The 22,897-nt window shown below is 47.9% G+C and overlaps 1 protein-coding gene across 1 annotated transcript in view; it reads right to left on the reverse strand.

Annotated features, from left to right (window-relative positions):
- LOC145404943 (sphingomyelin phosphodiesterase-like) overlaps nt 1-22,897 on the reverse strand; it is a 102,303-nt gene that overhangs the window by 14,951 nt on the left and 64,455 nt on the right. Inside the window, exons 7-11 of the mRNA XM_080276447.1 lie at nt 11,355-11,522; nt 10,042-10,160; nt 8,318-8,391; nt 7,442-7,521; nt 6,642-6,749 (exon numbers count right to left, since the gene is read on the reverse strand). Of these exons, the coding sequence (XP_080132573.1) occupies nt 6,642-6,749; nt 7,442-7,521; nt 8,318-8,391; nt 10,042-10,160; nt 11,355-11,522 (549 nt within the window). The remainder of the gene's footprint in view (nt 1-6,641; nt 6,750-7,441; nt 7,522-8,317; nt 8,392-10,041; nt 10,161-11,354; nt 11,523-22,897) is intronic.

The raw sequence follows: 22,897 nt of genomic DNA on the forward strand, positions 1-22,897 counted from the left end.
GACAGCCACCACCACCATCACCATCACCATCACCACCACCATGACAGCCACCACCACCATCACCATCACCATCACCACCACCATGACAGCCACCACCACCATCACCATCACCATGACTGCCACCACCACCACCACCATGACTGCCACCACCACCATCACCATGACCATCACCACCACCATGACTGCCACCACCACCACCACCATGACTGCCACCACCACCATCACCATCACCATGACTGCCACCACCACCAACACCATGACTGCCACCACCACCATCACCATCACCATGACTGCCACCACCACCATCACCATCACCATGACTGCCACCACCACCATCACCATCACCATGACCATCACCACCACCATGACTGCCACCACCACCATCACCATCACCACCACCATGACCATCACCACCACCATGACTGCCACCACCACAACCACCATCACCATCACCACCACCACCACCATGACTGCCACCACCACCACCACCATCACCATCACCACCACAACCACCATGACTGCCACCATCACCATCACCACCACCACCACCATGACTGCCACCACCACCATCACCACCACCATCACCATCACCACCACCATGACTGCCACCACCACCACCACCATCACCATCACCACCACCACCACCATGACTGCCACCACCACCACCACCATCACCATCACCACCACCACCACCATGACTGCCACCACCACCACCACCATCACCATGACCATCACCGCTACCATGACTGCCACCATCACAATCACCACTATGACCATCACCACCACCATGACTGCCACCACCATCACCATCACCACCATGACCATCACCATCACCATGACTGCCACCACCACCACAACCATCACCATGACCATCACCACCACCATGACTGCCACCACTACCACCACCATCACCATGACAATCACCACCACCATGACTGCCACCACAACCATCACCATGACCACCACCACTATCATGGCCACCATCACTACCATGATCAAAACCACCACAATGATCACCATCACCAGTACCATGACCACCACCACCACCATAACGACGGTCACCACCACCATGCCCACTACCACCACCACCATGGCCACCACCACTACCATGATCACCATCACCACCATGACCACCACAACCACCACCATAGCCACCACCACTACCATGATCACCATCACCACCATGACCACCACAACCACCACCACTAATATGGCCACCAGAATCACCAACACTACCATGACCACCACCATCATCACCACCACCACTAATATGGCCACCAGAATCACCTTCACTACCATGACCACCACCATCATCACCACCACCATCACTACCAGTACCACCACTACTACCACCACGGCCACCACCATTACAATGACCACCACGACCACCACCGCTACCACCAACACTGTTGTCAACACTACCACCACCACCACCACTAGCACTACCACTACCACCACACTACTATACCTCATACCAATTAATCTGGCCAGGCATGTATGGCAACACTGTTCCGGCCGAGATTCTGATTGGCTGGAGGTGTTTGTTCGATTTCGTTGTTGCTAAAACTGATACTCTTTTTATTATCAGATGTGATACTGAGTTTGTCGACAATACAATCGTCAAAAGCAATAAGAAATCCGTTATATACTTATCAACAATGAAATTTTCGTAGGAAGACAGATATATTGAGTCAACAAAGTATTATAACAGTCCAAATCAAGGTCAGCATTCGAACAATTCCTTTAAATCTCTGACACTCCGTAATATAACAGAAAATTAAGGAAACCTGCTTAATCTAAGCGTTGGTATAACTCACATTTAAATTTCAAGATCAGTCCGCACCCTTAAATCGTGCCACAACTCTGAATAATTAAAAATTCGAATGAAAAGACGAGTTGTGCGGGGAGGGAGGTTTGAAAAAATCGCGAAAAATCAAAGTAGGCTAAAGGAAAACTGTTTCATTATATATCCTCTATTATCACAGTACGGACTGATCTTAAAATTTAAATGTGTTATACCAACGCTTAGGTTAAGCAGGTTTCCTTAATTTTCTGTTATATTAAGAAGTGTCAGAGATTTAAAGGAATTGTTCGAATGCTGACCTTGACTTGGACTGTTATAATACTTTGTTGACTCAATATCTCTATCTTCCTACTAAAATTTTATTGTTGATAAGTATATAACGGATTTCTTATTCCTTTTGACAATTGTATTGTCGACAAACTCAGTATCACATCTGATAATAAAAAGAGTATCAGTTTTAGCAACAACGAAATCGAACAAACACCTCCAGCCAATCAGAATCTCGGCCGGAACAGTGTTGCCATACATGCCTGGCCAGATTAATTGGTATGAGGTATACCACCACCACCATCACCACCACCACTACAGTTACCACCATCACTATAACACGTTTGAACTACAACTGCAGCTGCAATAACACAAAAATCAACTCTAGTACAAACTGCTATAAAATTAAATTTCCAACTACAACTACCACAGTTACTACTATTGCACCTATAGCTACTACAGCTGCTATTACAGGTACTACAACTAATAATAATAATCATCATCATCATCATCATCATCATAATAATCATAATAATAAAATAATAATATTGTCTGGAGAGAGCAGAGCCAGTCCTACGTTTTGAAACGCTTGATTATAAAATTTTACTAAGAATCAGATGATTATATACACTCATTTTAAGAGAGCCCAGTTAGAGTATGAATCTGATTAGTAATCCCTCCCAATAGATATACTGTTGCCTTACTCCTTGTCAGCACCCTTTCCTTCCTTGCAGACACCCACAATAAAGCCACGGTCACACACAAGTGACTCAAGGTCCAACCGCCGCGTGACTCAAGGTCGTGTCTTAGTTGGCTCCCATGCCTCCCAACTGGCCCCGAATCTGCTCTGCTCACGACTGCCTAACGACCGCGTCACGACTGCCTCACGACCGGTTGTGACGTCCTCAAGAACACGACAAGATTACGAGGCGACCGCGGGGCGATGGAACTACGAGTCTTCAAATTTGAAATTTAACAAAATTTTGTCAGCCACATCTGCGACACGACTGCCCACGAAAGCAAGACGACTGCGTGGTGCATTTGGGGAATGCATGCCGACCCCCCAGTGACCCCCCCACGACTGACCCATGGGGCAGGGCATCACACCTGGACCACCAATGACACCCAGCATGGGGTGGGGCATCACACCTGGACCACCAATGACACCCAGTGTGGGGCAGGGCATCACACCTGAACCACCAATGACACCCAGTGTGGGGCAGGGCATCACACCTGAACCACCAATGACACCCAGTGTGGGGCAGGGCATCACCCCTGAACCACCAGTGACACCCAGTGTGGGGCAGGGCATCACACCTGAACCACCAATGACACCCAGTGTGGGGCAGGGCATCACACCTGAACCACCAGTGACACCCAGTGTGGGGCAGGGCATCACACCTGAACCACCAATGACATCCAGTGTGGGGCAGGCATCACACCTGAACCACCAGTGACACCCAGTGTGGGGTGGGGCATCACACCTGAACCACCAATGACATCAGTGTGGGGTGGGGCATCACACCTGAACCACCAATGACACCCAGTGTGGGGTGGGGCATCACACCTGAACCACCAATGACATCCAGTGTGGGGCAGGCATCACACCTGAACCACCAGTGACACCCAGTGTGGGGTGGGGCATCACACCTGAACCACCAATGACATCCAGTGTGGGGCAGGGCATCACCCCTGAACCACCAATGACACCCAGTGTGGGGCGGGGCATCACACCTGAACCACCAATGACATCCAGTGCACCACCATGGACCTCTCCTGTGTCTAGTCAGTTAATGAGGGACACGCAGTCGTAATGTTTTTTTTTTTGTCAGTGATGGCATCATGACACACATTGACTGCATCACGATGAATCCAATTGAGCTAGGACTGCTTAACGAGTGATGTACGACACTCCTGACAGCGACGAAAGTGTGACACGACTTTTGGCAAGTCATGAGGCCCGACAAGCCGTCCCAGTGGCTCACGAGCACCTAAAAGGGCCAGGGCTTTGCCGGCGAATCAAGGGACGATCAATGAAAAAATGCATTATGACCTTGACTCGCACGGCGGTCGGACCTTGAGTCGCATGTGTGTGACAGGGACTTAACACACTCCACTCCTGTCATCTCCATCTTTCATTGAAATACTTCGAAACGTGCACAGTAGAGTTAAGCCCTGGTCACACACAAGCGACTCAAGGTCTGACCGCCATGCAATTCATGGTTGTAACGCATTTTTCATCAATCATCCCTTGATTCGCCAGCAAAGCCTGGACTCTTTCAGGCGCTCGTGAGCCACTGGGATGACTCGTCAGGCCTCATGATTTTTTAACGCTTCCGATAAAAAATCATGGCCACCTCACGACTTGCCAAAAGTCGTGTCACACTTGCATCGCGGTCGGGAGTGTAGTAGGTCGGTCGTTAAGCAGTCCTAGCTCAATCGGATGCATTGTGATGAATGTCGTGATGCTGCCACCAACAAAAAAAAAAACATTATGACTGCGTGTCCCTCATTAACTGACTAGACACAGGAGAGGTCCATGGTGGTGCACTGGATGTCATTGGTGGTTCAGGTGTGATGCCCCGCCCCGCACTGGGTGTCATTGGTGGTTCAGGTGTGATGCCCCACCCCATGCTGGGTGTCATTGGTGGTTCAGGTGTGATGCTCTGCCCCACACTGGGTGTCATTGGTGGTTCAGGTGTGATGCCCTGCCGCACACTGGGTGTCACTGGTAGTCCAGGTGTGATGCCCCACCCCACACTGGGTGTCATTGGTGGTTCAGGTGTGATCCCCTGCCGCGTGGGTAGGTCGTGAGGGGGTCGTGGGGGGGCCAGGGTGCATTCCCTAAACACGTCATGCAGTCGTCTTGCATTCGTGGGTGGTCGTGTCACGGTTGTGGCTGACAAAAATTCGTTAAATTTCAAATCTGAAGACTCTTAGCTCCGTTGCCTCGCAGTCCCCTCATGATCTTCTTGCGTTCTTGAGGACGTCACAGCCGGTTGTGAGGCAGTCGTGAGCAGAGCAGATCTGGGACAAGTCAGGAGGCGTGGGAGCCAAAGATATGACCTTGAGTCGTGCAGCAGTCGGACCTTGAATTGCTTGTCTGTGACCGTGGCTTTAGGGTTCATACCTCAGAGAGAGGAAAGACTGGGAACGCTAAATGACAAACTCGGGAGTAGAGACCCTATAGTTACAGAGATATGACATCATCATTTTGATTCCTTACAGGGTATGGCATTGCTTCTGCAAATGCCAAACGTTGCTAGAACAAAAAAATAACTGGACGTTAATCTTAATAATTTACATTTCATGGGCATGCTTACCCTCTTAAATATTTCCATATTGATTCTAAAAACATACATAAACTATACATGTTGGTCATATGATCTATTGAAATGGAATGTTTAATTACCCTTATTCTTACTTTCACCATCTCATGGCTAGAACAAAATATCGTTTCCTTGTATTCGATTTTTTCTTTATTATACTCGCATGCAGATTAACATAGACATATGTGCTAGCAAATCATTATAAAGACCTGGCAAGTGGCAACTTCATTCCACGATGGTAAGCACTTCATGGGAGACTTAAATTTCGTATGCTACCTAGCTGGGGAGCCTCACTCGGTCCTGAGCCCGAAATAGTAACTTAACTATCGCGAATGTTAACATGTCTAAGTAAACTTATGAGTTGTGGTAGGTCCATAGACCACCCGCCACTAAAATACTCGTGAAATAAAATATCGCATATATGAATGAGTACTAATAACTGTGCCTTCAATAAGCACGTGCGAGTCTCCTTGCAGTATGTTAAAGGCTCAAATTTATAAAATTTTAACTTCGGAACTGTCGGTAAAAAGAACGATGTTATAATGAATAATAATTAGACCCTAATATAGACCGGCTACAGTGTTCAATAAACCAGATAAGTCAGTGCGAGTCTACAATCATACTGTATATCATAAGATTATAAAAAATAATTAGGTTATTCCTAATAGTTAGGATTCCTCTAAATAACATTTTAGTAATTTCAGTGATGTATGTTATTACTAGATCTCGCAGTTCGACACGGGAATAAAAATAATTACTACAAATATACTAACCAGGTGGACCGCAGTGAGAGGTACACCATGGCATTCAATTCATTAGCCAGTCAGAAACCATCTGTACTGTCGCGTCCCTTACTATTTAGGGTTTCTGCTCAAGAGTGGAGCCAACTCCACTTGCTTGTGGAGTGAAGGAGGGAAGCGGGAGGGGGGGTAGGGAGTTTGAGGTTGGACGTGTGCTTGTTTAAATTCAGTCACGTGATAGAACGGTGACTGCTGATTGGTCGAGCAAAATTTCCCCACCAAATTACCGGGCCGGAGCGAAAGGTAGCGGAAAGGGAATCAAGCACAGCGTTTGTGCATAGCCCTTTCAGAATGGTCATCGGCCTTCCAGCGACATCGTACCATGCTGTCGTTCAGTGGTCGTTAGTGAAACCACCCCCACGAACATTTTAATGGACCACCCTGCATATTATATGGAAACATTACTATTACATTTACAACACCCACATCTCCAGGTCTTACCACTCATAGGTCTGCAAGAGTGAGACATCCTGCACCATGTTAAGGATGGTCTGGTGGATATTGGCAGGGGTCATGGAACTTATACCGTAGGAGTCACGGGCGGAGTACCTGAAACATTAACAAGGACGTGAGTTTATTGTCCAGCATGTGAACACTTAAGTCTTAAAGTTTAATTGCCTTTATTAATATCCTGAGCTTATGAGGACCTATGCCTGAAGCATATAGGAGTCACGAGGGGAGGAGAGTATCTGAAACATTGACGAGGACATAAATGAATACCTGGAGCAAGTATGGATGCCTATATTAGCATGCAGACTTTTAGCTGACTAAAATCGCCAAGTGGTAGATGACATAAATTACTACAGAAGATAAGACCATGAAAGAGTTAACACCTGAAGCATATGTGTCTATAATAATACCTGATGCATACATGGAACATAAACTGCGTGCCAATATTAATATCTGTATATGACTGCCTATATCGATACTTGTAGCATATATTAAATGTCAACATCAATATCTGAAGAGTAAAGAAATATGTGATGAGTACCTGCATCAATATTAATTCCTATAATAATGCCATGGGTCTTAGTTATAAAGAAATGTAACAAATTATTACTATAAACAGGTCTCCAAAACTCTTTTTTATTATCACAAGTCGTTTAGTTACTTTAAGTGTAGAGAAGTGTTTGGTAGCTGTATAGGCGAGGACAAACGTATCTACAAACGGTCTTACACACGACTTAAGTTTAGGACAGCATACAATTACGGTCCCTGGACGATATAATACAACGACCCACCTGATCTTATATTCGGGAGTACCACCTTCTGCATTAGCCTCTGTTAGGTTCATGTTGTAGGACACGGCATCTATCACACTCTGGGGGTGCAGGGGGTAGATATGAGACAGAAAGACAGACAGACAGAGAAAATTGAACTGAACTGAAAAAAGGATTCCTAGCACCAGGTATAAAAGACTATGGCACTAATTCAGAGCAAAGAAATATGACTGGCAATGGAACAGAAGAGGGAAAGGAGATGTAGAAGTGGTTTGGGCGAACAAATTGTTTTGGCGTTGAAGTGGTCTTGCCGATGAAGTGGTCTTGCCGATGAAGTGGTTTTGGCGTTGAAATGGTCTGGAAGTAGGTGTGGTCTTGGCTTAGCTGTGGTCTTGGTACAGAAGTGGTTTTTAGCTTCGAAATGGTTTTGGCGTTGACGTGGTCTTGAGACTGAAGTATTTTGGGTGTTGAGGTGGTCTTGGTGCTGAAGTGGTCTTGGCTTAGAAGCGGCCTTGGCGTTGAGGTGGTTTGGCGTTTAAGTGGCTTAGCGTTGAAATGGCTTGGAGTTGAAGTGGCTTGGCAAGGAAGTGACTTGGTTGGTCAGCTAGAAGATGAGCTTGAAACAGGAAGGGAGAAAGGATTGACAATATTCGTGCCATGAAACCAAATGGCTGATCTGATAGGAGTAGAGGGGAATTAAAAGTAGGAAGAAAATAAAAATAACAAGAAGAGGGGTAGGACGGAAGAGAAGAAGAGGACAGTAAAGACTGAAAAACTGGAGACAAAAAGGCCCCTTTCAGTCACCTCTTACGACAAGTGGGAATGCGGAGGAAATATTCTTTCTACCCCTCCCCAGAGAGAGAGAGAGAGAGGGAGAGAGAGAGATGGTTGACATACCCAGGTAGCTTCAGCGTGTCCCCCATCCACCGTATACACCTTGAAGGCCGGATGATGAAAAGTTTCCGTCGTACCTGCAATAGTTACCCGTCTCAATAACATATACCGCAAATTTCTTTCATGGCGGCCTCTTCCTGTTCTTCTTGATAACCTAAATAAAATTAGTTTTTACACCTGCGATTGAGAAGCAAGAGGAGGTATTATGTTTTGTCTGATGTGTGTGTGTGTGTGTGTGTGTGTGTGTGTGTGTGTGTGTGTGTGTGTGTCAAAGAGTTTCATAAATAGTTTTTAATCTCATTTTAATCAAACTATGTGGAGTGGTTGAGAGATAACCAAGGAGTTCACGTGTATTTTGGGGAACAAGAGTCAAACATTGCCTCAGAGCTCCATCAAAGCTTGACCTAGGAAAACTTAAACAGCTTATAGTCATCTCAGACCTAAATTGTTGGAAAGGTTGAGAGGCAAGAACAAAGGGATTCGAGTCTGAGAACAATCTGTCAGAGGTGAAGGTCACAGAGCGTTATCAAAATTCAACCCATGTGTCTGTGTGTGTACAAACCAGCTAAAACAGTTTTAACCTTGTTTGATCCAGGTTTACTGGAACTGGTGAGAATCACCTAAGGGGTTGACCAACTGTCCCGAGAACAACAGATAATGTCAGGATAAGGTCACATAGCTAGATCACTTTAAAAAGTTTTATCTGATTTAGATCAAACTTTGTGGAAGGGTTAGGGTAAAGGGAAGGATGAAATAATTCGATTTTGAGACCAACTTGTCGAAGGTCGAGGTCACAGGGCAAGGTGGGAGTTCGATCCATGTGCCTGTGTGGCACCAAAATAACTAAAGCAGTGCTGATGTGATTTGGACTAAACTTGATGGAAGGGTTGAGAGTCAGTCATGGGACTGACCTATAATTTTTTTAGAACAATATGTCCAAGTCTTGCAGTGAGGTCAACTTAAACAGTTTTTATCCAGTTTAAACCAAATTTAGTGGAAGGGTTCAGGGTGGGGCGAGAATAAAGGAAATCGGTTTTGAAACCAATCAAATGTCAAGGTCACAGGGAAAGGTCAGAAGTCAAGTTCATATGCCATGGTCAGTTCAGATCATATTAATCCGACCTGAACCAAGCTTAATGAAAGTGTAACGAGTGAGGCAAGAATGAAGTAATTCAGTTTTGAGACCAAATACCTGTCTCATTCCAGTCCCGCCAAGTTTCATTCCAAACTATCTTATACCTGTGAATAATTCCACATCCCGAACCTGTTCCACACCTTTTCCCCCAGGCATATAACACACTTGTCCCCATCCATGCCTCCCCCCAAACCTGTCCTCACCTGTCCTCATCCGTGCCTCCCCCCAAACCTGTCCTTCATCTGTCCCCATCCATGCCTCCCCCCAAACCTGTCCTTCACCTGTCCCCATCCATGCCTCCCCCCAAACCTGTCCTTCACCTGTCCTCATCCATGCCTCCCCCCAAACCTGTCCTTCATCTGTCCCCATCCATGCCTCCCCCCAAACCTGTCCTTCACCTGTCCTCATCCATGCCTCCCCCCAAACCTGTCCTTCACCTGTTCCCCATCCATGTCTCACCCCAAACCTGTCCTTCTCCTGTCCCTCCGACTCCACCCCAAACATTTCCAACCCCTGCATCTCACACACTTCCCCACCCCCTCTTCCTCCTCACATCTAACCCACACCTGGCCCTCATGCCACACCCACCCACCTGCAGGGCATATGAAGGACACAGCGACGGGCCTGGTGTAGTCCTGCGGGTCATACATCACCTCCCATCCGTCCCAGTGAGTGTGACCGAAGAACATGGCGCGAACTGTGGACTCGTACCTAGGGAAAAGACGATTCTGTTTTGTGTTCCTTAGTTGTGATGAAGAACACGAGGCAACAATAGTACATACTGACAACCAGACCTTTGTCACCCTTTTGGCGATCCTGGAGGGCTGGAGCCAAACAAGCCCGGGGCTAGGTAATTCAGATCATAAGCCGTCCTACAAACATGGGCCATGGCGTCATTTAAATAACGAAAAACAACGCTCGTATCTTGGACTCAGACTATGGTAGGTTAGCGCATGCTCTCCTCCAACTTGGAACCGCTTTCAGACAAAAGTATGATAGCGTTAAGACAAGGAGAGTACCTAAGCATTCCTCCTACCTACGACACACAACTGTAGATCTGCGATCGAGGTCACTGTTATTACTCTCGGGTAAAGGAAAAACTATAATAAAGACGATTTTGCCCGAAGTTCTCGTGGTCAGCCTCAAAACAGAACTCGTGATCTTTAGGCAGTGCGCTGTAAGACAGGAAAGTAAACTGAAAGTAAGAAGAGGATTAGTGTGTATCTTGGTATATGACTTCTGTTTACTGTTCTTAGCATAATAATGCGAAAGATCAGTTTTTGTACCTAGATAACACTGCTTCTGTCTACTAGTCTATTGCCACGATTAAGAGCAAAGAACGTGAAGAAGGTCTGCTTAACATGCGAAGCTCATAAATGCAGATGAATAATCCGAGCATCCTACAATAAGCAAAGGATAAGCTGACTCGTATCTGAGGATAAACATTCTGTCAATACTCTGCTATCTCCCGTGCGAATTATTTTACTTGGGACAATGGTGGTTTGCCTGGGCTTAAGGGCACAAACATTGCTTGTTGTGCCATAATGCAGTCTCTAAATGAGCACCAAGATTCATTCACACTGCCTCATTCCGAGAGAGAGAGAGAGAGAGAGAGTTTGACATATTTACCATCTATTATACCTTATGGTTCCTTCTAGGTGACCGGGCCTTAAATTTTTTGAGTCTAATTACATTTCAAGAATAGGCTAGCTTAGCAGAAGATTACGGTAACACTATACATCATCTACACTGACTTTACAAATATTCATCCCTTTGCCGTTTATCTCCCTGGCTCAGCGACAGAATGAGACAATACTTTGGCTTTACATCGTTTCATCCCAAGGTGGAGAGGTAGCAGTTTTCGATCTGAATAAAGTATAACAGCTTCTCAGCCACCTGCCTCACCTGACAATAATCTGATTCAGGACGTGACTCCAGGTGTGTTCGCAGCCACCGCCTATAGGGATGTGACCGAGGATGTGCACCAGCTCCCCCGATGCCTCAGCTGCAGCTAGGGTGTCCACCAGCCACTGCAGTTCACCGGTAGGGTCAGCGTTCTCCAGCAACAGCCACCTGGGGAAGGGACGGAGTGAAGAAGGGAGTGTAGGAAGGACTGTGATGGCATCAACTTATTACCTCCGCCAAGGAGGTTGTTTTACCCTGCGTTGGTTTGTTGGTTTGTTTGTCTGTCTGCTCGTTGGCAGGCCATAGGCCTAGGAACAACTTATTAAATTTGCGGAAGGATTAGGATCCGGATCCAGAGTATCCCGCACAATATCTCCAAAAGTTCTCAATGAATTTAAATAAAATTTTGTGGAAAAGTGGGTCATGGACCAAGAAAGAATTAATTGATTAAATTTGGGGGTGGATCCGGATCCAGATCCTGACCCTATATCCCCGGATCCGGATCCGGATCCTTTTTAATGGCAATGGCATTGGCGGAGGTATGCGCTCTCTGAGCTCTTTCTTATACTGAAATTTTATTAGCAGTACTTGTATAAACGTGCTTGTTTATTGTTAGACTCATTAATACCATTGTACATAAGAAGGTCAGCTAAAAAGTTCTGAGCCTCAGTAGGAATGAAATATGCCACACCATTAAAACTGCAGGTATTAATTTCCCCTTCCTGCTGTTTACCAGATGCATTTGAACCAAATAAATCAATTCATTTGTGCCAGAAAATATTAAGATCAAACGTTGCTCAAAACTCACAAAAGGCATACTGTTCCATCAAGGCAACCCACCAGTTCACAAGTCTGTGGTCGCCATCATGGCAATGCATGTCAGTATCTCTAAGCTCATGAGTTAGTGTCAGTATCTCTGAGCTCATGGGTCATCTAGAAATTGATGGTAACTTGGTAAGCATTATGAAAATGACAATCACTTCGTTTGCTAAGGAAGCGTAGGAGGAAACTTTCTTCGCCAGCAAGATCCCGACACTGAAGCACCCATGGCACAAGCGTGTGAGCCTCAAATGAGACGACAGTGAAAAATAGCAGAAAACCAGCACAGAAGACCAAGTGTGTTCTGATCAGTTTCAAAACTTTTCAGTCGATCCTCGTGCATATATGGAGCTATCGTGGCTCAGTGGTTACCGTGTTCGTTTCCTAGTTTGCAGTGCCATGAGTCTCGGTCTGAATCCAACCATGACGGTCATTAAAGCGGATGTTGGTAGTAAGTTCTTTTCATACGCCAGCATATGTCTGCACTCCGTCATTTCATACCAATGACATTAGTAAACTCTGACATGCACAAACACTGCCATTATAACACTCTAGTTTTTCCAATGCAATGTTTTTTCTACAAATACCCCTTCCCGATTCGTACTTGGCCACCATGAAGAAGGGCAAAATTTTGACTATCTTTATCCCTCTGAGGTGAAGGTTTAGTCCTGCAGTGGACCTCAAATGCACAAACAGACATTATTGTGGATTATGTCATAAGGGAAAAGCCATGAGTGTATGATTGTTCTCTTCCTTTCCCGGTAACAACACCTGAACAGTAGGCATTAATTCTTGACCTCTCCAGTCCGATTAGGTCTCTTTCATTTTATTCCAGTTATCTCTAAACGATTTCATTAAGTTCAGGAGAGATTTCTTTGACCAAAGGGGTTAGCTACAACCTTCATTAATCCATTCAGTGATCTGGGCTTCCCACCCCCCCTTCTAAAGAAATTGTTTATTCATTATCAGGAATGAAAGTAGAAATGACGTCCCCTGATTGAAAATCCCTACTTGCTACGAGAGACATTCTCTAACCTAAATAAGAATCGTCTGATGGTAAGGTATATCTTTAAAAATTTCATACTTTTTCTTTTAGGTCTCCGACTCTGGGTATTGGCTTCACAGCCAGTTCTCAAGGTCCATTAGTCCTCCAACATAGCATACACCTCTACATGCTACTGGCTTGAGAGAACGGAAGCCTGAGGTGTTCTGGGGAGCTGGAAAGGTAATCAATTTTCCGGTACAAGTGTTCTGTGTACATGATTCTATACGAAACTGAACGACTGGCAGACCTGCTGTGGTGGATTTGGCCAGGGGAGTATTTAAAAGCCACTCCAAAGATGGACTAGTTCAGCTTTGTTGTGTAACCCAGTGAAACTATGTATAATGGACGTGGCATAGCTCAGTGTATAACAAATGGTCAATACCAGTAATTTTCAGTGGTGGGGTATCCCTGCCAGTGGCCAATAATTGGCCCCTCTAAGCTGATTTAGATCAACTCCAGCGGTAACCCCTTGGAACCCATTGCAAAATGTTCAGCAAGACCCCAGATACAAGGAATGGCCACTGCCAGTAGTTTCCTGTGGTGTGGTGCCCCTGCCAGTTGGTCCCCAAGTTGCCCCAGCCATGTACTGACCTAGAACAGTTCATGAGGTAACCCGATTGAACCCACAAAATGTTCAGCAGTTCACCAGATAAAATGAATCGCCACTGCCAGTAATTTCCAGTGATGGGGTACCCCTGCAGGTTGCTATAGGCCTAACCTGGTTTCGTGATATATGATACGACAAGCCCTCCACTTAAGAGTTTATTTCTTATTTATTATTGAAGTTCAAATTTTGGACTTATCACGTACACATATCTGTAAATGGATTTTTTTAATGCCTACAGGGAATCCATAAGCCTATCAATGTGAATTATAAAGAATAACTCTCCGTATAATAATGCCTTAAAGATCTCAATCTTCCTGAATATGCTTATAGTTATACTTGTCTTTGGCATTATCATCACAGAAGACATTCTAGTGATATACTTCTTCATATCTGTAAGTATAGGTCAGTTGTGAATTTCAGCCCCACTAAGATAGGCTGGCAATTCTGTTGTATAGATTCACCAAAATCATGCAAAGTTTAATCTTTTTTATTCTTATCTAAGGAATTTACAAAGAACAAGAAATTATAAACCATATACGTAACGCAATCCAATTAAAAAAAAAAAAAAGATGAATGCTTGATGAGCAGCACAACTGAACTGTGATACAGAGTGCTTATAATTCTGTCAGAACATCAGTTGATCTGTGGTTAATTTACAAGGTCCATGACGAAGACCAGGCCACGTATGAGCTGAGCCTGCCCGTCGTCCGATATCAGGATGGTCTCCTTGGAAGCATATAACAATAATTTCAAGTTTATTTTTTCTAAAGAATCTGCTAGCCAATGCGAAGAAGCTTGATTGTGCTGGTGTCCTGCGGAACATTTTGCAATGGGTTCTGAAATATCGACCATGGCAACTGAGCACCACCGAGACATAGCGACACCTCCCCCAAGAGGCGACCACGGAGGGGTTCTGAGGGCACTTGCGTTGCCAAGGCAGTAGGGACCTATGTCCCCGACTACCTTGTGCCCTTATTCCCTGGAACGGACCCAGCAGGAGTGTCGCAGTCCAAGTACATTACCCTCCAACTGAACCAGCCCTAGACAGGTTCAGGGTGGGGCTGAGGAGTCAGTCCAGAGCAGCACCCCCCTGATGGCCTCTAACCGCACAATAAAAGAGACGGCCTCTAGCCATTCAAAACAAGTGATGGCCTCTAGCCACACACAGAACGTGACGACCTCTTACTGCACAATAAAAGAGACAGCCTCTAGCTGCTCCAGTGCTGCCAACCTCTCCCCCTTCTCCTGTAGAAACCGGTGACAGCCTCCAGCCACACTTGGGGAGAGAAAGGTACGCCCCCTCTCCATCTGCAGCTGCCTCTGGGAGTAGGACACCGGTGATGGCCTCCAGCCACACCAGCAGGCAGGTGACGGCCTCCGCCCACACCTCGACTGCACGTCATTCCCCTTGCAGGACGTTGGTGATGGACACCAGCCACATCCGTGGTCAGGTGACGGCCTCCGCCCTCACCTCGCCCATGGTCCTGTTAGGAAGTCGGGCCCCAGTGACGGCCTCTAGCTGCACCGACAGGGAAGGGACAGCTTCTAGCCGTCCTCCCCCTGTTGCCCACGGGACCTCAGCGACGGCCTCCAGCTGCACCAGGGAGAGACACCACCACCAAAGTCTTCACCCCCTGAGACTTCCCCAACGGAGGACAACCCTTGCTCAGATCACCCCTCCTGTACCCGAGCGGGACGTTCCTTCGCTCCTCCTCACAGAGGAAGCCCCCAGGAGGAACCTTCCTGCCTGGAAGAAGTGTGGCAAGGTCCCGTGCTGTCCCCGGGAGTGTGTGCCATCCAGCCAGTACCCAAGGGAGATGACCAGCTGACGGACTCCTGCCAGAGGCGACACTGCGGCCGACCCTGACAGCAGCCTGACGGGAGAAAGACTGCAGATGCCAGACTCCCCATGGCGTCCCTGTAACCCCAGGGCACGACCCCCCCAGCCCTAGACAACATTGACCTCCTCCCCAGGGGGGGCACAGACAAGCGCACCTACTCGCACTGTTTGGCCCGAGCCCCTAGGACCAGACTGCCCAGCCAGGTCCAACAAGTAGAAGGCCTTCCACCACGCCTGACCGCAGCATGCAGCAGACGACGTCACCTTTGAGGGTCATCCCGTGGCTCTTGGGAGAAGGGATTCCAGACAAGGACCCTTCCAACACCTGGCCAACACCCGGGGACCACCTGGCTCCTGCAGCCTAGCTGGATTCCTCCAGCCTACCCAGTGTAACAGTGACTGCTCAGTACATATTGTGACTATAGTGCTCTTGTTGTATACAGTGCCAGACTAATGCTCTAGTGACTACATAGTGCACCGTGTGTCTCTGTACTCATACTGTGTACTTGTGTTTTACTAGTGCTGCTACCACTGCACAGTATACGGTGAGACACTTGTATTCAGATTGGTACTTGAGCCCAAGTAACAAACTGTGTGAAATCTACCATCACTTTGTTACAGTGTCCGCTCAGTGTCCTTACGACTGGATAGTATCCTGCATGATACCAATACCACATAAACCAGTCAGGGTCCTCTAGTCTGTCTAGTACTTTTGATAGTGAATAGTGTATCATGTATAACTCCCATCCCTATTGTATGTTGATGGTTGTAATTTAGATAATACACGTGTAAGGTTGTTGTCCAGAGTTTTTATGTCCTGCACTTCTTGTTGTGTGTTCTAGCCCCGGCTCTCTAGCTGGTGTTTGTAGGACGATAAGTCGACCTAAAAACACCTAAGGCAGTCTTTTTCTTTGTGTGGCTAGAGTCCATCACAGGGGTGCTGCTCGGGACTGACTCATTAGCCCCACCCCGAACCTGTCGAGGGCTGGTCCGGTTGGAGGGTAATGTACTCAGACTGCAACACTCCCGCTGGGTCCGTTCCGGGGAAGGAGGGTGCAAGGTGGTCAGGGACATAGGTCCATACTGCCTTGGCAATGCGCGCACCCTCAGAGCCCCTCCGTGGTCACCTCCTGGGGGGGGTGTCTCTATGTCCCGGTGGTTTTCAGTTGCCACGGTCGATATTTCACCACCGTCTTGGGAGAAAAAGTCACATCCCCGTGGCTGGAGGTAGTACGTGTTGGTGGTGGTGGTGCTGTGAGCGGGTGTCAGGTGCTGGAGGAGGGTGGTCCAGTGTGAGGTGAGTAGGTTCAGGTCCTGGTGAGGGGCATAGGTGACAGAGGGTGAAGGCTTGATGTGTTGTGTGGAGGAGTCAAAGGAGATAGTGGGGCCCAAGGACGCGTTGCTTACCTCTGTAGGTTGGGGCTCAGGTGACATGCCATATCTTCATGGCTTCTGGTGGCCAGTGTTTTGGTGTACCTCAGCTGAATGCTGGGAACCAGTGAGGTGGTGGAGGTTTTATGCAGTCACTGAGGATAGGTGCAGCTGTTTATCCTGGGGATAGGGGTGGGTGGATATTTCCACTGGACTTGGTGTAGCATGAGTGTTATGGGGGCGGTGTTGGGGTTGTGAGGGGTAGGGGTGGTTTGATCTGATGGTGGAGGCGAGGTGGGAGGAGTAGGGGAAGGTGTGGTGGAGTATCTGGCTGGTGGGTGTGAAAGATGGCCAGAGCATGTGATGGTGGTTTTGGGGGTGGGGGTGGGTGGTGAGGTAGGGGTGCGGCCTCATGGTGCCGAGGTTGAGCGTGACATGCGAGTGTTTGGGGAGGGGGTGGGTGGTGAGGGAGGAGTGGGGCCTCGTGGTGTCGGGGATGCGCGTGATCTCTGGGTGTTTGATGACGGGGTGGTGTGGGTAGTGGTGCCAGGCGGTGTTTCGGGTGTAGGATTGGTTGTGGGTGGAGAGTGAGGTGTAGTGGGTGGGGGGGATGATGTGGAGGTGGAGGCAGCAACGGGTGGTGTGCAGGGCTGTGGGTGCGCTATGGAGGGAGGTGGATTTTAGGTCCCCGGATCAGGTGGACGGATTTGCGGCAGCGGTGAGATGGTGGCTGAGGAAGTGTGAGGTGTAGTGAGGGAGTGGGCTGGCGGGGAAGGAGTAGGGGAGGAAGGCAGGGAGGAGGAGGGTGTGAAGTAGCAACTGTATGCGTCAGATGGAGGATCTGGGGTGGTGGGTGGTGGTGAGATGGTGCGGGTGATGGGGGGAGTGGGGTCCTGGCGTCGGGTGGTGGTGGTCAGGAACGGGCGCACATGGCAATTCCAGTATGTACGCTGTGTGTTGTGATAGTCTATGGTGTCCTGGTAGGAGTTCGGGACATGAGTGATGGTGTATGGACCCATAAAGCACGGGGAGATTTTGCTGGGTGTGGGTTGCTTTACCACCACTACTGAGTCACCTGGCCTGTAAGGGCCGGATGGAGCGGCATTCAGCTGAAGATCTAGATTTTTCAGTAGGTGATGCAGTCCCCTCTTGAGGTGGTGGAGAGGGTCAGACGTGGGGGACATGGTTGGGGGCTGCAGGTGCTGTCGTAGTGGTAGGAGGAGGGGGCTCTCCCCACATACCCTTTCAAGGGGAGGTATACCGTCGTCCCGGGGGCATTAAATTTTAACATGGGCCGCCCAGTCCTCATTTTTGGTTTCCTCTATTCGGGTTTGCACCTGGTTCATGAGGGTGTGATGGCTCCTCTCACATATTCCATTCCCTTGGGGCCAGTATGGGAAGGAGTATAAGAGGCAGTAGCCAAAGATGTTTGCGAGTTCTTGCCACATGGTGCTGGTGAACTCGGGGGCACTGTCCAAGTGCATGGCTTGGGGAATCCCAAAATATGGGAAGACGTGGTGGACAAGGGCGTCAGCCACAGCGACTGCATGGTATTCCTTGGCTGGGCAGGCAATGAGGAATTTTGAATGGGTGTCTGTGAAGGTGATGATATACCTGTAGCCAGATTTGGGTGATAGGGGGCCCACTACATCCACAGATAGTAATTACCAGGGGGTGTGAGCAGTGATGCTCCCCAAAAGGCCTGGTGTGTGGGTGGTATCCTTGCCTGGTGCGCAGGCCTGGCAAGACTGGGCAACTTGTTTGGCTAGGTTGGAGGGGTTAGGGGTCCAGGAGGCATCGTTGAATACCTGTAGCAGTTCTTTGATGCCCAACTGAATACCATTGTCAGAGTGGAGGTGCGTCATGGTGTCCAAGGGGGTTTTGAGGTCGAGCACTATATGTCCTGACTGGGTATATAGGTGGTCACCCTGCTGGTGGAGTTTAGAGAACAGGTGTGGTGGCAGCCAGTAGGGGCAGTCTATGTTGCACTATTGTTGGAGGAGTTCAGATTCGCTGTAGATCGAGTTGATTGGCTGTCAAGATAGAGTGTCGGCGTTGGTGTACTCTTCTAATATTTCCCTCCATCTAATAAGTTGGGCATTGTGTGTGTTAGATTGCCGTAGCCATTGGAGTGATTGGTGGTCGGTGATGATAGTGACATTTGTACCCAACAGGTGGTCCCAGAAATGTTCTAGCACCCAGATGATGCCCAGGCACTCTTGTTTGGTGGTGGCGCAGTTTCTTTTGGCCTATTTGACTGTGCGGCTGGCACAGGCAATGATGTGCTTTCGCCTTTCCTGTATCTGGGCGAGGACAGTGCCAATTGCTATCAATGATACATCCTTATATAGGCAGAAGGACAGGGTGTAGTCGGGGAAGGAGACGATCGAGGTGGCGTTGAGTTTGCTCTTTATTTCGTGGAAAGCGGCTCTCCATTCGTTGGTCCAGGTAAAATGCTCACCTTTTTTGGGCAAGTCATGGAGGGGCTTGGCAATGTTGGCAAGCCCTTTCATGAAGCACCAATAGTACAACATGAGGCCCAGAAAGGCGCGGACTTCGTAAATGTCTCGCGGTAGGGGGAGGTCTGTGATGGCACTCAGCTTGTCGGGGTCGGGTGATATTCTGTCCTTAGAGATGCTGTGCCCCAAGAAGGTGATGGTTCATGGGGCCAGGACGCATTTGGAGGGCCTGAGCTTGAGGTTGGCCTGGTGGATGCATAGAAAGACTTTCCTAGGCGTTGGAGGTGATTGGCCCATGTTCGGCTGAAAATAATTACATCGTCCAGGTATTCCAGGCAGATTTCCCAGGTGAAGCCACTCAGGACAGACTCCATTAATCTGGAAAAGGTGGCGGGGGTGTTGCAGTGTCCAAATGGTAGAACACTGAACTCACAGTGTTTTCCATTGCTAGTGGAAAATGCAGTTTTCCCCCCGTCCTCGGGGTGTACAGGGACTTGCCAATACCCTGACTGGAGGTCCAAGAGGCTCCATAGAGGGAGTCGAGGAAGTCGTCTATCCTGGGAAGAGGCATGGCGTCCTTAGTGGTTACGTCGTTCAATCGGCAGTAGTCCATGGAAAAACGCATGGTGCCATCTTTCTTCTTGACGAGGACAATGGGGGAGGACCATGGGCTGATGGAGGGTGATACGACACTGGCATTGAGAATTTCCTGGACCTGCCGGTCTTCCTCAGCCAATTGTTTTAGGTTTTTCGCCAGGATGGTTAGTGAATGGGTGGTCCAGTGACATGTATTTCATGCATCAGGTAGGTGGTGTGGCCGATGTCAGTAGGGCCTGACACAAAGTGGTCTTGGAAGTCCAGGAGAAGGCGGCAGAGGCTGTCCACCTGGTGGGGTGAGGGATGTTCAGGTATGGGGGGCAGGGTGGAGGGAGGGAGTGGGGGGGGTGCAGGGTTCGGCCTCCTCCATCTCTCCTTCCACTAATCCCTTAGGTAGCGTGAGGGGGATGGTGGAGATGCTGGCTATTCTGACTGCTGCAATGTGGGGGGAGAGGAAGGTGGGGGACGGCAGACAGACCGAGAGGGTCCCGGGTGGTAGGTCAGGGGAGAACAGGACGGAGGCACCAGCAGGCCTGTTCAGATGTAGTCAAGCCTCGTGCTGAGGAGGGATCGTTAGGGTGGATGCAATAGTCACTGGGAATGTGGGGTGTGGGTGGTGGGCTGGAGGAGGAGAAAGATGGGGAAGGGGGGCGTTGGAGAGGAGGGGGGTCTGCATGTGCACAGGGGCTGGGGCAGTGGGAAAGGGGTCTGGGGTCTTCTGGAACTGGAGCCTCCACTTGTGGCAATCGATGTTCGTGGATAGCTTCTGCAGGATGTTCAGTCCCAGATAACCATCATCCGCACAGCAGGTCAAGTCGAATACAATAAACTTGTGCTAAGTAGAGACTTATTGGTGGATGTCAGTGCGTAGGGCCTGGGTTTCCCCCTTGGATAGGAAGGGGGCCATCCCCTGTGTCCACAAGATGCTCTGATGCAGGGAAAAGCGGGACAAAAGTCGACTTATGACGGAAGTAAAAGTGACTGTAGAGGCAGGATCTGGCCACTCCCGTGTCGACCAGCAACATCACTTTTACCCTGTTCAGGAGAGATTTCTTTAACCAAAGGGGTTAGCTACAACCTTCATTAATCCGTTCAGTGATCTGGGCTTCCCACCCCCCCTTCTAAAGAAACTGTTTATTCATTATCAGGAATGAAAGTAGAAATGACGTCCCCTGATTGAAAATCCCTACTTGCTACGAGAGACATTCGCTAACCTAAATAAGAATCGTCTGATGGTAAGGTATATCTTTAAAAATTTCATACTTTTTCTTTTAGGTTTCCGACTCTGGGTATTGGCTTCACAGCCAGTTCTCAAGGTCCAGTAGTCCTCCAACATACCATACACCTCTACATGCTACTGGCTTGATTGAACGGAAGCCTGAGGTGTTCTGGGAAGCTGGAAAGGTAATCAATTTTCCTGTACAAGTGTTCTATGTACATGATTGTATACGAAACTGAACGACTGGCAGACCTGCTGTGGTGGATCTGGCCAGGGGAGTGATTTAAAAGCCACTCCATAGATGGACTAGTTCAGCTTTGTTGTGTAACCCAGTGAAACTATGTATAATGGACGTGGCATAGCTCAGTGTATAACAAATGGTCAATACCAGTAATTTTCAGTTGTGGGGTATCCCTGCCAGTGGCCAATAATTGGCCCTTCTAAGCTGATCTAGATCAGCTCTATCGGTAACCCCTTGGAACCCATTGCAAAATGTTCAGCAAGACCCCAGATACAAGGAATGGCCACTGCCAGTAGTTTCCAGTGGTGTGGTGCCCCTGCCAGTTGGTCCCCAAGTTGCCCCAGCCATGTACTGACCTAGAACAGTTCATGAGGTAACCCGATTGAACCCACAAAATGTTCAGCAGTTCACCAGATAAAATGAATCGCCACTGCCAGTAATTTCCAGTGATGGGGTACCCCTGCAGGTTGCTATAGGCCTAACCTGGTTTCGTGATATATGATACGACAAGCCCTCCACTTAAGAGATTATTTCTTATTTATTATTGAAGTTCAAATTTTGGACTTATCACGTACACATATCTGTAAATGGATTTTTTTAATGCCTACAGGGAATCCATATGCCTATCTATGTGAATTATAAAGAATAACTCTCCGTATAATAATGCCTTAAAGATCTCAATCTTCCTGAATATGCTTATAGTTATACTTGTCTTTGGCATTATCATCACAGAAGACATTCTAATGATATACTTCTTCATATCTGTAAGTATAGGTCAGTTGTGAATTTCAGCCCCACTAAGATAGGCTGGCAATTCTGTTGTATAGATTCACCAAAATCATGCAAAGTTTAATCTTTTATATTCTTATCTAAGGATATTACAAACAACAAGAAATTATAACCCATATACGTAACGCAATCTAATTAAGAAAAAAAAAAGATGAATGCTTGATGAGCAGCACAACTGAACTGTGATACAGAGTGCTTATAATTCTGTCAGAACATCAGTTGATCTGTGGTTAATTTACAAGGTCCATGACGAAGACCAGGTCACGTAAGAGCCGAGCCTGCCCGTCGTCCGATATCAGGATGGTCTCCTTGGAAGCATAGAACAATAATTTCAAGTTTATTTTTACAAAAGAATCTGCTAGCTAATGCGAAGAAGCTTGATTGTGCTGGTGTCCTGCGGAACATTTTGCAATGGGTTCTGAAATATCGACCATGGCAACTGAGCACCACCGAGACATAGCGACACCTCCCCCAAGAGGCGACCACGGAGGGGTTCTGAGGGCACGTGCGTAGCCAAGGCAGTATGGACCTATGTCCCCGACTACCTTGTGCCCTT

Source organism: Coenobita brevimanus, chromosome 65 (genome assembly GCF_032717465.1).
Source record: "Coenobita brevimanus isolate Jiangsu-jjx chromosome 65, ASM3271746v2, whole genome shotgun sequence".
Classification (NCBI taxonomy): domain Eukaryota; kingdom Metazoa; phylum Arthropoda; class Malacostraca; order Decapoda; family Coenobitidae; genus Coenobita; species Coenobita brevimanus.